Source organism: Parasteatoda tepidariorum, chromosome 11 (genome assembly GCF_982258835.1).
Source record: "Parasteatoda tepidariorum strain Cologne lab strain chromosome 11, Ptep-v5.0, whole genome shotgun sequence".
NCBI classification, from domain to species: Eukaryota; Metazoa; Arthropoda; class Arachnida; order Araneae; family Theridiidae; genus Parasteatoda; species Parasteatoda tepidariorum.
In genome coordinates this window covers 1,806,166-1,820,405 of record NC_141765.1, presented here as the reverse complement: position 1 = coordinate 1,820,405, position 14,240 = coordinate 1,806,166, and the positions used below count along the sequence as shown (strand labels likewise).

General features: G+C 31.4%; 1 protein-coding gene across 1 annotated transcript in view; it reads left to right on the top strand.

Annotated features, from left to right (window-relative positions):
* The window catches only part of LOC107437024 (echinoderm microtubule-associated protein-like CG42247), an 84,536-nt gene that overhangs the window by 38,867 nt on the left and 31,429 nt on the right, over window positions 1-14,240 (top strand). Inside the window, exons 6-10 of the mRNA XM_087154682.1 lie at window positions 928-1,029; window positions 1,211-1,300; window positions 2,865-2,999; window positions 6,526-6,675; window positions 13,844-13,972. Of these exons, the coding sequence (XP_087010808.1) occupies window positions 928-1,029; window positions 1,211-1,300; window positions 2,865-2,999; window positions 6,526-6,675; window positions 13,844-13,972 (606 nt within the window). The remainder of the gene's footprint in view (window positions 1-927; window positions 1,030-1,210; window positions 1,301-2,864; window positions 3,000-6,525; window positions 6,676-13,843; window positions 13,973-14,240) is intronic.

The following is a 14,240-nucleotide window of genomic DNA, read 5'->3' as shown; positions in this document are numbered from 1 at the left end:
AAATAATTGATAACTACTATAAGAAAACATAGGAGACAACTGGCTTAAATCCGAGAACCAACATTTTTGACTAATTTATTACTTTCAATTATGAGAAATCGCATGAAACTAGTCGCGAACAGACACCATGCTATTTGAAGATAAATGATAAACAGTGTCTGCCATTTTTTTGTCGAATTTTTAAAAATTCGATTGGGAAAGTTGCGATTCTTACTCCGTCAGTTTAATTTAGTAGTTTTTAATTGATTCATTTTGATGACATTTCATTATACTTCTTTGTAACTATAGTTTTTGCTTCTTTAAACAGGTTTAATAGCAAGTTTAAAAGACACTAAACTTTTTATTCCAGCTAAATGGCACTATGAGAAAAAATCGGGATTTTTCAATCACACCGGGTAGCTATATTTCACAATAGTCCAAGTCAGAATTCCTGGTAGTCTCAAATGTAGATGATAGGCACATGAAGTCTATTGCATTGCAAAGGAACAGGATAAATTTCGTTTTGTTTTTTATTTATATATTTACTTTTGTGATTTCTGTTCTTAAAACTGATCAATAAACTAAATTAACGAAAAATTCAAAATACATTCTTTATGATCCCTGAATTTCGAACACTTGGATATTTCTCAGTGTAGGAAGATCATAATATTAATTTGTTGCCATAAATAAATGTTTCATCCAAAAAAAATTCTCATTGTTTTTTTAATAAACCGAGTTTCATTTGACCAGAGGTCAAATAAAACCGTATATCTGCCTACTTCGAAATAATAATAATTAATTTACCCTACAGAATGTATATATTTTTTAAAATTAAAAATTACAATATTTGTGTTTTGGAGCTAAACGTCTATTTTATCATTTAAATAAGATTTCAGTAATTTTATTCACTCGATTTTCCCCTTTTTACAAATAAGTATTTATTTTTAGGCTCACATCCGTGTTTGGAGAGCAGATGATTTGACAACAATTGCTGTAATAGGACAGGGAAAGCTAGAAAATGATATTATTGGAGCAGTTTTTTCATGGGAGGTAATTACTTTCAATACTATGTATTTTTTTTTTAATTTTTAGAATTTATATATAGCCTGTGTTCGTTCATTCACTCTAATTAAGCAATTTTTTTTAAATATTGGCATAGATTGTCACCGAATTCTTCGAACAAAATTCTTTTCAATTTTATATTTTCAAAAAAATACTTTCGTGTTTTTAGGGATCATCAATGATGATTTTAGAAGGACTTCAGGATACAACAATATCATTATGGGATTGGCAAAATGATACAGAAATAACCCGTGTCTCCGTAAGTACTTTGTTTTAATGTTTTTTCAGTTATACTGTTCATACTGCAATGATTATCATTGAATTTAAAGCATGGACATTTTTTTCGAAGTGGCTTTTATTGATTTAGTAAGTGAAATAAGTGTTAATAAATAATACAAAATTTAAAGTAAGTTAGATTTCAGTAAACAATATTTATATGATTAACTTAATGATTTACCAAGTTTGTTTACATTTATGTGGTAAAGTTTTGTTTCACACACAAAAAAATGAAAAATAATGTACAATAAAAATAATAACTTATTATTAACAATTATAATCTCAGGCTCCAATGATGAAATTCGCTTTGTTTTTTTAGTTTTATAATCAATTAAAAAGCCTTTAATATTAATAAATTCAAAAATCTCTTCTTATTACAAACTATAAAAAACTTTGCGAATAATTAGTCAAATTTTAAACTAATGAAAAAAAAATCCCAATTGAAGTCAAATTAATGTTTATCAATATCTTTTTCATATGAACCTTTATCTGAATCGCAATAAGAATTTGATACCCTATAAAATAAACATTTATAGTTAACCAAATACTAATAAAGCAGACCATACGAATCAAGATGATTCAAATTAAGTTAATTTATGTTGCAAAGTACTTTTCACACTAAAGAAAACCAACTCATACCATTCACATGCATTTTATCATAAACAATAATATATAAAGACTACGGGCAGAGGTAACATTTTATGTCTGTAAAAGCTGATTTGGAGAAAAAACAATATTGCATACGGCGAGGAAAGGATTTTCCACAGTACGGCTCATCTTCACTGTCTAATAACTCTCGAGGAGAACCGATTTTTTATTTTATTGATTTGTCAAAACTCTGTAATCCTAAACATGCAAAAGATGACGATCCAACCGTCGTTTTTCTGAAAAATTGACATAAACAGTTTTTCTCCCTTGGTCTTCATACATACAGAGGTAAATTCTCTTATTTTGACAAAATCTTTTATTAAATGGCTGCCCGGTCAATATGATGGATAGAGCCAACCTTTCAGCCGAAATTTGATTATTTATGGGTGTCTGATGAGATTTTTTTTATCGTGTCTAAATTCTTCCTAGCGTAATGTCTCTGATGGTTATAGACGTCCATTCTCTGTTGGGTGGATGGGAAACATGAGACTGGGTGAATACATCTGTTCAGAAGATGGCAGTATTCACCCAGTCTGTGGCTGTGTAGTGCTTTTCTGACCATTCACATCAAACCCTCGTTAATAGCTCATTATTGTAGTTCTAATGCATGTCAAAAATCTCCCACTTTGATGACTGAAAAAGATGAAATGTATGTAACCAAAAATAAGATTTAAGTATAGAACTCAAGCCCTTATACTAGAACGCATTCTAAGAATGGGGAAATATCTTGATAAAAAATTGTCGCTATTGTGTTTTGAATAAATTTAAGAACAAAATAAAGTGTGCGAAGATAATTGAAAGTGTAAACTGAAAGAAAATAATTGTTTTTGTACTTGCAATGTGCTGTAAAAATAAATGCAATGATGTGGAACAAATGTAAAAGAAAAATATTTTTTTAGACAGGTCAATCCTTACTTGGGGGTGCTTTTCATCCAATAGAAGACGATATTATAGTTACATATGGAAGACAACATTTAGCTTTTTGGCTCAAAGAGTCCAATGGTTTACTGATTCGGAAGGATCCACTCTCAGCTGTAAGTAGATATTTTACTGCATCATGCTTAACATTTAGAGTTGCATTTTTACATTTGCATTAATTATAGCAAGATATTTTTTTAAATGGCGGGCACTCGGGGTTTGTCCCATTGGCCACAGAAATGCCAAAACTCTCATCTCGTTACCCAGTGGGCACCTGCAGCTGTGGAGAAGCGTCGCCCACGTCACACAACCACAATATAGGGCGGGGCATATTCACACAAAGAGGAAAGAACATAGAACACAGAGAGAAAAAGAAACATCCCCGCCCTGAGCAAGATTCGAACCAGCGGCCAATGGCTCCGCAGTCAGACACGCTAACCACTCGGCCACCTGGTCGGCAAACGCAATATAATAGACCACAATTTTTAAAATCAATCTGCAGGGCGTTTTTTTGTTAAATACCATGATAAAATTTCCAGATATTTGTAAAGATTTTGATTAATCTATTTAGAAAGAATACTAAAGAACAGTTAGGTATAAAAATGTAGCTTATCTCCATGCGTTACTCCAACCCATTGAGTTTTATTAAGGTGTGATAAAATTAATAACGGAAATTCTCGGCAAAAGTACACGTCTCGTATTTCAGTTACGCATTTCAGAAAATCAGCATTATAATATACAGAAACATCATTTTCTGTATAGTTGCATGAAATATTAACCAAACCTAAGTTGTTTCAATTTTATTTCTAACATTGTTAATCAGAAATTATGTACCCAACATAATTTTAGAATACATCATATTTCATTTATTAAACTGGTTTCACTTTTGAGAGTTGTTATAACTAATATTGTTTAAAAGTAGATTATTAAATAACTTCATTTAGCTTGTAATCTAAAATTGGCCTACTTCGTAAAATACCGAAAGAGGTTTTGATAACAGACACTTTATTAGTTCACCTCTTGGTCTAAGAATCTGACTTAGAAACTGTTGACCCATCATTCGTTCAGATAGGTTTCGATGCTTAAACATATTCACTTGACTGTTTCTACCACTATACTCTGGCAAAGCGAACTTTTAAGCATTATCAGAACTATAACAATTTATTAATATGATTGCCAAATAATGCTTTTTATCGCTAAATATAAAATATTTTTAACATGAATTAAAAATAATTCATGTTGAATATATCCATTCACTGAAAGCTGCACTTTTGTTATAGGCTGCCAAAATAAATGAAGAGCCCATTAACCATTCATTATAAAAATAATAATCATTAGCAACATGATTCAGAAGATTTTAATTCTAAAAACTACAAAAACTGAAATGGCAAAAAATAGCTTGTAATCAGGTTTTAATCATAAAAAGAGTAAATTTTAACACGAGAATGTTTATTCAAATATAGCGCCAATATAAACAATACATGATATTGCATGGTAATAGTAAAAATCATTATTCATTTATCGCATAAGAGATATTCATGGAAAAGAAAATTTTAATATTTAAATTCGTAAAAATAATAATCGAGTATTTATGAGTGTGGCATTACATACACACATCACTCAATCATGGCCAAGCACCTAGCCTAATTTTTAAAGCTTTATCTTTTACCGATCATGGCACGTAATTTTGACTTTGATCAGATGACGTGAGCAGCATCTGAGCTAGTACCCTCTTCTTCAAACTTCCACAACCAACGAAAAGACTTTCAGCCACGGCAGATTTAACGCTCACCTCGCTGTGTATGCACGCGGTTATTTTGTCAGCTCTCAGGATCGAACTCACTACCTCCAGCTTTCCAACCAAAGTGAGCGACGATTTGACCGACTATACCGTCGGAATGATGAGTTTCAACAAATATTTCCTGCATTAACGAATACCAGTGCTTGCTCTAAGCTGGTTTTCCTTTCCATTTTAATCTAATCGCTTTCTTCATACACTAAATGATTTTCATGTTCCATTATTATTAAATTTGTCTTCTTGATTGATTAATATCCTTACTAATATAACCTGTATTTATTTGTTACATTTTCTTTTAACAGGATTATAAACAAAATTTAAGCAAGCTATTCTATAGTGACGTTATATCCTATCGTACAATGCTTAAAGGATAGGTCCAGTATTGAAATCATATCAAATTTAAAACCATATTCATTCATTTCCGTAGGTCACTTTCTGCTTATTATAAAACAATTGTTTTGAATGTTTTCTCTAATGACCTCTCTTAAGAAATATTTATAATCTATGAAGAATATGAAATGGAAAAGAAATCATAAATTGTATTTAAATAAAAAACAAAAGGTTCTCAAAAAATCGTTACACTTTGGAACACATTTTCCGTTGCATTCATACAAGTTCTTACTAATGATTCGGGGAATTCATATCTGAAATTAGTTTTATCCAGAAAGCTACAAAGTTTTTTCAAAATAATATTTTCTTTTGTCTGAATATATAAGTTTATGAAGAATGGGTGATGCATGGGTGCACATACACTTATCTGCTCCTTTGAAAATTACATGTAAGACAAAAAGAGATATTATGACATCATAAAATGAAATGTATTATCACCTTCGTCCCACCACTTACAACGTTGCAGAGAAGTGTGGGTGAATTTTAATAATCCTGGTTAGGAATATATTATTAAATTGCGTAAAAACTATAGTATAGAGAGAAACCGATTGCAAATTTGAAATCAGTGATACGAAAATATCTAAGAACAGTTCAAAAATCTAATGCAACAGAAAACAAAAAAAGTTTTTCCCCAGTGTTATCAATTGTTTTTTGCAACAGTAATTAAAATGATCAAAAACACCATTATTGCAAACATCATTATTGCATTACTAAAATATATTCAATTATATTAATAAGAAACGTTATTTGAGTTTCCTTTTCAAATTAAGGAGCTTTTTTTTAATTTAAAATTTCTCTAATAAATTTAATAATAATTGGTTAGAGTGTGATTGCTTTTGATTTTGCTCATTTATATATTAATTCGCAATAAATATATAATTGCTTATTACTGAATAATTACCTTACCTCACCCATAAAGATAATTACCCCACCCATAAGTTAAATGATCATTAAATGTATCTTTTGAAAATATTTTACGCGTAATTTTTAATCCGATGCGTAATTTTCTTTTCTTTTTTTTTAGATCTTAGATTGTTTTTATACCTTTCGGATACTGTTTTCATACTTTTTATCAAAATTAACGGGATTAATTATGAGTTTATAAGAAACTTTTGTTTTCCACTTATTTCTCACTAACACTAATTGTTTTCTATTATTAATTGTAAAAAAATGCTTAGATAAAATAAATTTTCATAAAACTCAATCAAACTTCGATAGATCAAGAATTTCAAAAATATTATTTTTTGCATAACTAGGATGATTACAAAATGTAGGAAGAATGGTATCAAGGATACCTCATAAACTTCAGAGTATAGTCTAATATTTAAGTATGGCCCAATTCAGAGTAAAGCCTAATATTTATATTGTATAGCCAATATTTTCTAACTTTATTATTTTCTATAAGTAAGCAGCAGAACTATTTTAAAACAAATCAATTATCTTTATTTGCATAGGGACGCACAGGAACAAATTTTTTATCAATGGAGTTTCTTTCTGATGGTGAATTGGTTACTGGTAATTCAAGAGGTTTTATAACTGTATGGGGATTAAGCGAAGATTCTGGAAAAGTATTTTTTATTCAGAAAGAATTCAAAGCACATGACGTAAGTATTCTATTCTGTCGCTAAGATTGATTTTTGTGCAAAATCCTTCGCACGAAATTGTAAAAATATGTTCTTTTCTCACGATAATATTAAATTGTATTTGAGATGCTTCTTTTGTCCCTATTGTTATGCACCCCTCCAATTTTTAATTTTTTTGTCATAATTTCCAACTTTTCTCCTTCTTCCTATTATAAAATTTCTAACCAATTACATTTTTCAGGATTTTTAAAAACATCGTATGCTTGTTTGTTGCTAAAGATGTTGAAAATGGATACTCAAATTTCAGGAAACTTTCGTCATTTTAGACGTCACCGTTTCCAGATCCAAGCAAAAATTTCTTCTAAATTACTATCAAGGAAATGAATTTCGTCAAAATAAAATAAAAAATTTCATCATTCTATTTTTTTTAAATAACTCATAATGCCTAATGTATATAAATTTCCTAATAACAACTTTGCCGTAGGTACCATATATGTGTATTAATATCACCCAAATAGCACTAGAAAGACTGACAGAAATGAGAAATAAATTTTACCCATGTCCAAAGCTGGATTCAAACGCGGGATCTTCCTGGTACGAGGTCAACTGCTTGACCACCACACAGTCCAGTCCACTTAACAATCTCCTACAATGCACTGCAAAGAGTTTCCGATTTTGAAGAAACATTTTTTAAGAGTTCGCGTTTCGTCACTGTGGCGAAATTGTTGTCAAAATTAACGAAATGCAGCTCAAGAATCACTGAATCGTCAAATGAGAGATTTCAGAGAGTGAAATAGCCTCTTACTAGTTTGCCTGAATGAAATGCGCTGAAAAGTTCAGATCTCATTATTTTTCAGTTTCTAGCTCGAAAGGATTCTTTTTGTGCCCCAAGTTCGAGAATAATTAGGGTGAAAAAAGAGTAAATACTCAAATTCGCCAAGTTATAAAGCCAAATTTGTGAATAGATCATATAGTATAAAATATTATTGAAGATATTTTTTATGGATCACAAAATGTAATTCTTCTTAATTTACATTTCATAATACTTAATATTTGTTTTGAAAGTAGTATATGAAAAGGATTACAAACACTTCTTTCAGATAATGCTCACCATTAGAAAGCAGCCTTTTCTTGTTTTTTCTGAAGATCATTTTGACCTTGCTCTATACTAAATATTTAAACTGTTCAACTGGTTTTTATAGAGTTTTAAAGTAGTTTTATAAGCAAATATTGAAGATGTTTATCGCTTATCTGACGCGTAATTGATCCGTTAACTTGAGGCACAACAATCTAATTAATTATAAAAATTTACGCAGAAGGAAAAAGGTATGGTCAGAGCTATTAGAATATGGTAAAATTTACCGTGTTTCTGGTTCTATGGGAACACCAAAAAGCTAATAGCTTTACCGAATCACTTTGATAGTGATTTTGGTAAAATTAACGATAAAATATCGTTTTAAAATAGATGATAAAATTTGATAAATATGGTAAAATTTGGTAATTTTATCATTATATTTTAGAGCAGGGTATAAAAACTATTTATTCGGTTACTTTCGGTTACTTAATTTATTTAAATTACTTTTCGGTCACTTGATTTACTTTTCAGTTTTGTGTTTTTCACTAAATGTGTGGTAATAAGAACCATAACATTGAAAACCAGAATTTCTGGTAAATCACTACCATATGAAAGTAAAATTGCTAAATGAATGATTTAAATGCGGTATATTTTGGTTTAATTAATCAGAATTATGGTTTTTATTACCAAAAATTTTACTATCGTTTTTCCGTCCGTAAGATAAACCGTAAGATAAACGCTATTTAATTGTATATTTCAAATGACAATACTAGGACTCGCAATTACATCCCGTGTATATTTGTATAATTATAATGTCAGTAGTCAAGCTTTTAACCCTTATGCATTATAGAATTTTTTCTTTTTAAAAAAAAAGAAGGAAAAAAAAGGTTGGACGTTTGGGACTTTGGACTAGAGGGGGGGACTTACCTTTTACCATCTAGACAGATAATGTACTGTTTTCAAGGTATTTTTCTACGCAAAATCGAATGTGAGCAATTCCAGGTTGATAGAACTAGTAGTAAAGAAGTTATTAAGGTTTTCTTCATGAAATGTACAGTTTTCCACTTATACTTAGTTACGCATATGAAAATGTACGTATGGTGTTGGTTCATAAGTCTTTTCTTCAGCTGAATTTTTTTTAAAAATAAGCAAAAAACAGAGTCGATAGAACTGAGACTTTTTTAAAAGTTTTTAATTTAAAAAAAGTTATGTACCTATACTTATTTACAATTGTAAATTTCGTTACATTGCTATTTAGACAAGTAAGAAGGCATTATTTCCTATGTATTTTTTTCTCTAAGTCAAATTAAATCAAAATTACGTCAATTGAACTAATAGTTTCGAAGTTAAGATAGTTTTATATGTAAAAGGTTATTAGTCAAACATTATAATTTTCTTTTCATACATAAAACTCTCATAACTTATAAATTTTCATTGTTATGAATTTATCATTAGTTTCATTCATTTCTGTTCCTAATTTGATATCCAATACATCGATTGTCTAAATAACAATATTAAACTCGTAAAAAGTATATAACTGAATAATAAAGTGTAAAACTGAATTTTTTAAGCAGAAAAACCGTTATTACTTTTAAACTACAGGATTTTGTTCCGATCTCATTCCATTCAAGGTAAAAAACAATTGCATTGGAAGCCATACCTTATTTGCTCAGATAACAATGTCAGACACAGATATGAACTCTAAACTGTAAAACCTTAATATCTTCTAAATAATTATATCTACTTGGATATGATTTCATTTGGCTCAGCGTAGACAGAATCCATACCTCACTAGTCAAGATAGAAATATGTTCGCCCTCCTTTTACCCTTCTGACCCCCACTTGTTTTTCACAGATGTCCATCATTTCCTTTTTATTTTAAACATAGAATTTCATTTTGGCTCAGGGGATAGAGCGTTCGCTTTCCAATGAGATGCATCTGGTTCGAATCCCAGGGATGGTTGGTAGATACGAATTCCACATCCAGCTTGCACCGATTACAGTGCAGACATGAAATATCCTCCGGATCATGGGTTAGAGTCCCCTTACTGTCAGGCTAACCGTGGGAGGTTCTCGATGTCTTCCTCTCCATGTAACGCAAATGTGGGTTAGTTCTATCAAAAAGTCCTCCATGAAGGCAAAATTTCTCCCAGTACTTGATCCAGGATTTCCCTTATCTTTTGGATTGGGTTCAAAATTACAAGGCTATGTATTTGAATATTAGTAGTCGTTGACCAAAAAAATGGATTGCTGTTCAACGACGGTTATGTATAAACGAATGATTCCCCACATTTTATGAACAATTTATAACAAATTTGCACTCGGGCTTGAAGATAGTAGTAGTAAGAAAACACACTATTATTTGAATGTTGTTTCAGCAGGGACAAGTTAGAGTGTATTTGAAAATTAGTAGTCGTAAACCCAAAAATTGGGACGGCTGCTCAATGACGGTTATGTATAAACGAATGATTCCCCATATTTTATGAACAATTTATAACAAATTTGCACTCGGGCTTGAAGATAGTAGTAGTAAGAAAACACACTATTATTTGAATGTTGTTTCAGCAGGGACAAGTTAGAGTGTATTTGAAAATTAGTAGTCGTAAACCCAAAAATTGGGACGGCTGCTCAATGACGGTTATGTATAAACGAATGATTCCCCATATTTTATGAACAATTTATAACAAATTTGCACTCGGGCTTGAAGATAGTAGTAGTAAGAAAACACACTATTATTTGAATGTTGTTTCAGCAGGGACAAGTTAGAGTGTATTTGAAAATTAGTAGTCGTAAACCCAAAAATTGGGACGGCTGTTCAATGACGGTTATGTATAAGCGAATGATTCCCCACATTTTATGAACAATTTATAACAAATTTGCACTCGGGCTTGAAGATAGTAGTAGTAAGAAAACACACTATTATTTGAATGTTGTTTCAGCAGGGACAAGTTAGAGTGTATTTGAAAATTAGTAGTCGTAAACCCAAAAATTGGGACGGCTGTTCAATGACGGTTATGTATAAACAAATGATTCCCCACATTTTATGAACAATTTATAACAAATTTGCACTCGGGCTTGAAGATAGTAGTAGTAAGAAAACACACTATTATTTGAATGTTGTTTCAGCAGGGACAAGTTAGAGTGTATTTGAAAATTAGTAGTCGTAAACCCAAAAATTGGGACTGCTGTTCAATGACGGTTATGTATAAACAAATGATTCCCCACATTTTATGAACAATTTATAACAAATTTGCACTCGGGCTTGAAGATAGTAGTAGTAAGAAAACACACTATTATTTGAATGTTGTTTCAGCAGGGACAAGTTAGAGTGTATTTGAAAATTAGTAGTCGTAAACCCAAAAATTGGGACTGCTGCTCAATGACGGTTATGTATAAACGAATGATTCCCCATATTTTATGAACAATTTATAACAAATTTGCACTCGGGCTTGAAGATAGTAGTAGTAAGAAAACACACTATTATTTGAATGTTGTTTCAGCAGGGACAAGTTAGAGTGTATTTGAAAATTAGTAGTCGTAAACCCAAAAATTGGGACGGCTGTTCAATGACGGTTATGTATAAACGAATGATTCCCCACATTTTATGAACAATTTATAACAAATTTGCACTCGGGCTTGAAGATAGTAGTAGTAAGAAAACACACTATTATTTGAATGTTGTTTCAGCAGGGACAAGTTAGAGTGTATTTGAAAATTAGTAGTCGTAAACCCAAAAATTGGGACGGCTGTTCAATGACGGTTATGTATAAGCGAATGATTCCCCACATTTTATGAACAATTTATAACAAATTTGCACTCGGACTTGAAGATAGTAGTAGTAAGAAAACACACTATTATTTGAATGTTGTTTCAGCAGGGACAAGTTAGAGTGTATTTGAAAATTAGTAGTCGTAAACCCAAAAATTGGGACTGCTGTTCAATGACGGTTATGTATAAACAAATGATTCCCCACATTTTATGAACAATTTATAACAAATTTGCACTCGGGCTTGAAGATAGTAGTAGTAAGAAAACACACTATTATTTGAATGTTGTTTCAGCAGGGACAAGTTAGAGTGTATTTGAAAATTAGTAGTCGTAAACCCAAAAATTGGGACTGCTGTTCAATGACGGTTATGTATAAACAAATGATTCCCCACATTTTATGAACAATTTATAACAAATTTGCACTCGGGCTTGAAGATAGTAGTAGTAAGAAAACACACTATTATTTGAATGTTGTTTCAGCATGGACAAGTTAGAGTGTATTTGAAAATTAGTAGTCGTAAACCCAAAAATTGGGATGGCTGTTCAATGACGATTATGTATAAACAAATGATTCCCCACATTTTATGAACAATTTATAACAAATTTGCACTCGGGCTTGAAGATAGTAGTAGTAAGAAAACACACTATTATTTGAATGTTGTTTCAGCAGGGACAAGTTAGAGTGTATTTGAAAATTAGTAGTCGTAAACCCAAAAATTGGGACGGCTGTTCAATGACGGTTATGTATAAGCGAATGATTCCCCACATTTTATGAACAATTTATAACAAATTTGCACTCGGACTTGAAGATAGTAGTAGTAAGAAAACACACTATTATTTGAATGTTGTTTCAGCAGGGACAAGTTAGAGTGTATTTGAAAATTAGTAGTCGTAAACCCAAAAATTGGGACTGCTGTTCAATGACGGTTATGTATAAACAAATGATTCCCCACATTTTATGAACAATTTATAACAAATTTGCACTCGGGCTTGAAAATAGTAGTAATTAGAAAACACACTATTATTTGAATGTTGTTTCAGGGACAAGTTAGAGTGTATTTGAAAATTAGTAGTCGTAAACCCAAAAATTGGGACGGCTGTTCAATGACGGTTATGTATAAACGAATGATTCCCCACATTTTTTAACAATTTATAACAAATTTGCACTCGGGCTTGAAGATAGTAGTAGTAAGAAAACACACTATTATTTGAATGTTGTTTCAGCAGGGACAAGTTAGAGTGTATTTGAAAATTAGTAGTCGTAAACCCAAAAATTGGGACGGCTGTTCAATGACGGTTATGTATAAACGAATGATTCCCCACATTTTATGAACAATTTATAACAAATTTGCACTCGGGCTTGAAGATAGTAGTAGTAAGAAAACACACTATCATTTGAATGTTGTTTCAGCAGGGACAAGTTAGAGTGTATTTGAAAATTAGTAGTCGTAAACCCAAAAATTGGGACGGCTGTTCAATGACGGTTATGTATAAGCGAATGATTCCCCACATTTTATGAACAATTTATAACAAATTTGCACTCGGGCTTGAAGATAGTAGTAGTAAGAAAACACACTATTATTTGAATGTTGTTTCAGCAGGGACAAGTTAGAGTGTATTTGAAAATTAGTAGTCGTAAACCCAAAAATTGGGACTGCTGTTCAATGACGGTTATGTATAAACAAATGATTCCCCACATTTTATGAACAATTTATAAAAAATTTGCACTCGGGCTTGAAGATAGTAGTAGTAAGAAAACACACTATTATTTGAATGTTGTTTCAGCAGGGACAAGTTAGAGTGTATTTGAAAATTAGTAGTCGTAAACCCAAAAATTGGGACGGCTGTTCAATGACGGTTATGTATAAACAAATGATTCCCCACATTTTATGAACAATTTATAACAAATTTGCACTCGGGCTTGAAGATAGTAGTAGTAAGAAAACACACTATTATTTGAATGTTGTTTCAGCAGGGACAAGTTAGAGTGTATTTGAAAATTAGTAGTCGTAAACCCAAAAGTTGGGACGGCTGTTCAATGACGGTTATGTATAAACGAATGATTCCCCACATTTTATGAACAATTTACAGCAAATTTGCATTCGGGCTTGAAGATAGTAGTAGTAAGAAAACACACTATTATTTGAATGTTGTTTCAGCAGGGACAAGTTAGATTGTATTTGAAAATTAGTAGTCGTAAACCCAAAAATTGGGACTGCTGTTCAATGACGGTTATGTATGAACAAATGATTCCTCACATTTTATGAACAATTTATAACAAATTTGCACTCGGGCTTGAAGATAGTAGCAATTGGAAAACACACTATTATTTGCATGTTGTTTTAGGGAGAAGTTACAGCTCTTCTTCCCTTACCTGAAGGAGTTCTAGTATCTGGTGGTAGTGCCAACGATCAAGAAGGGGAAATTCGTGTATGGGATACCACGAAAAAGTTTGCGAATCTTGCTTCTGCTGTGGTAGGTTTCATTTTGAAATCTTACAATTCTGAACTGCGTGCAAAAAGAAAAAGATATCACTTTAAATAACTTTTGTTTGAATGACCGGATTTTCCCATACTAAGTGACAATCTGGAAGGTTCAAAGAGGACTTCAAAATGCTAATTAATTAGTGCTAACGATTAATTAACAGACACAGTAACGTACTTTCTGTGAATAAACCCACCTTTTTTTCAACGGATTTGAAATTATGCCCATCAAAATATAAGGGAAAGGGTGGCCACAATCA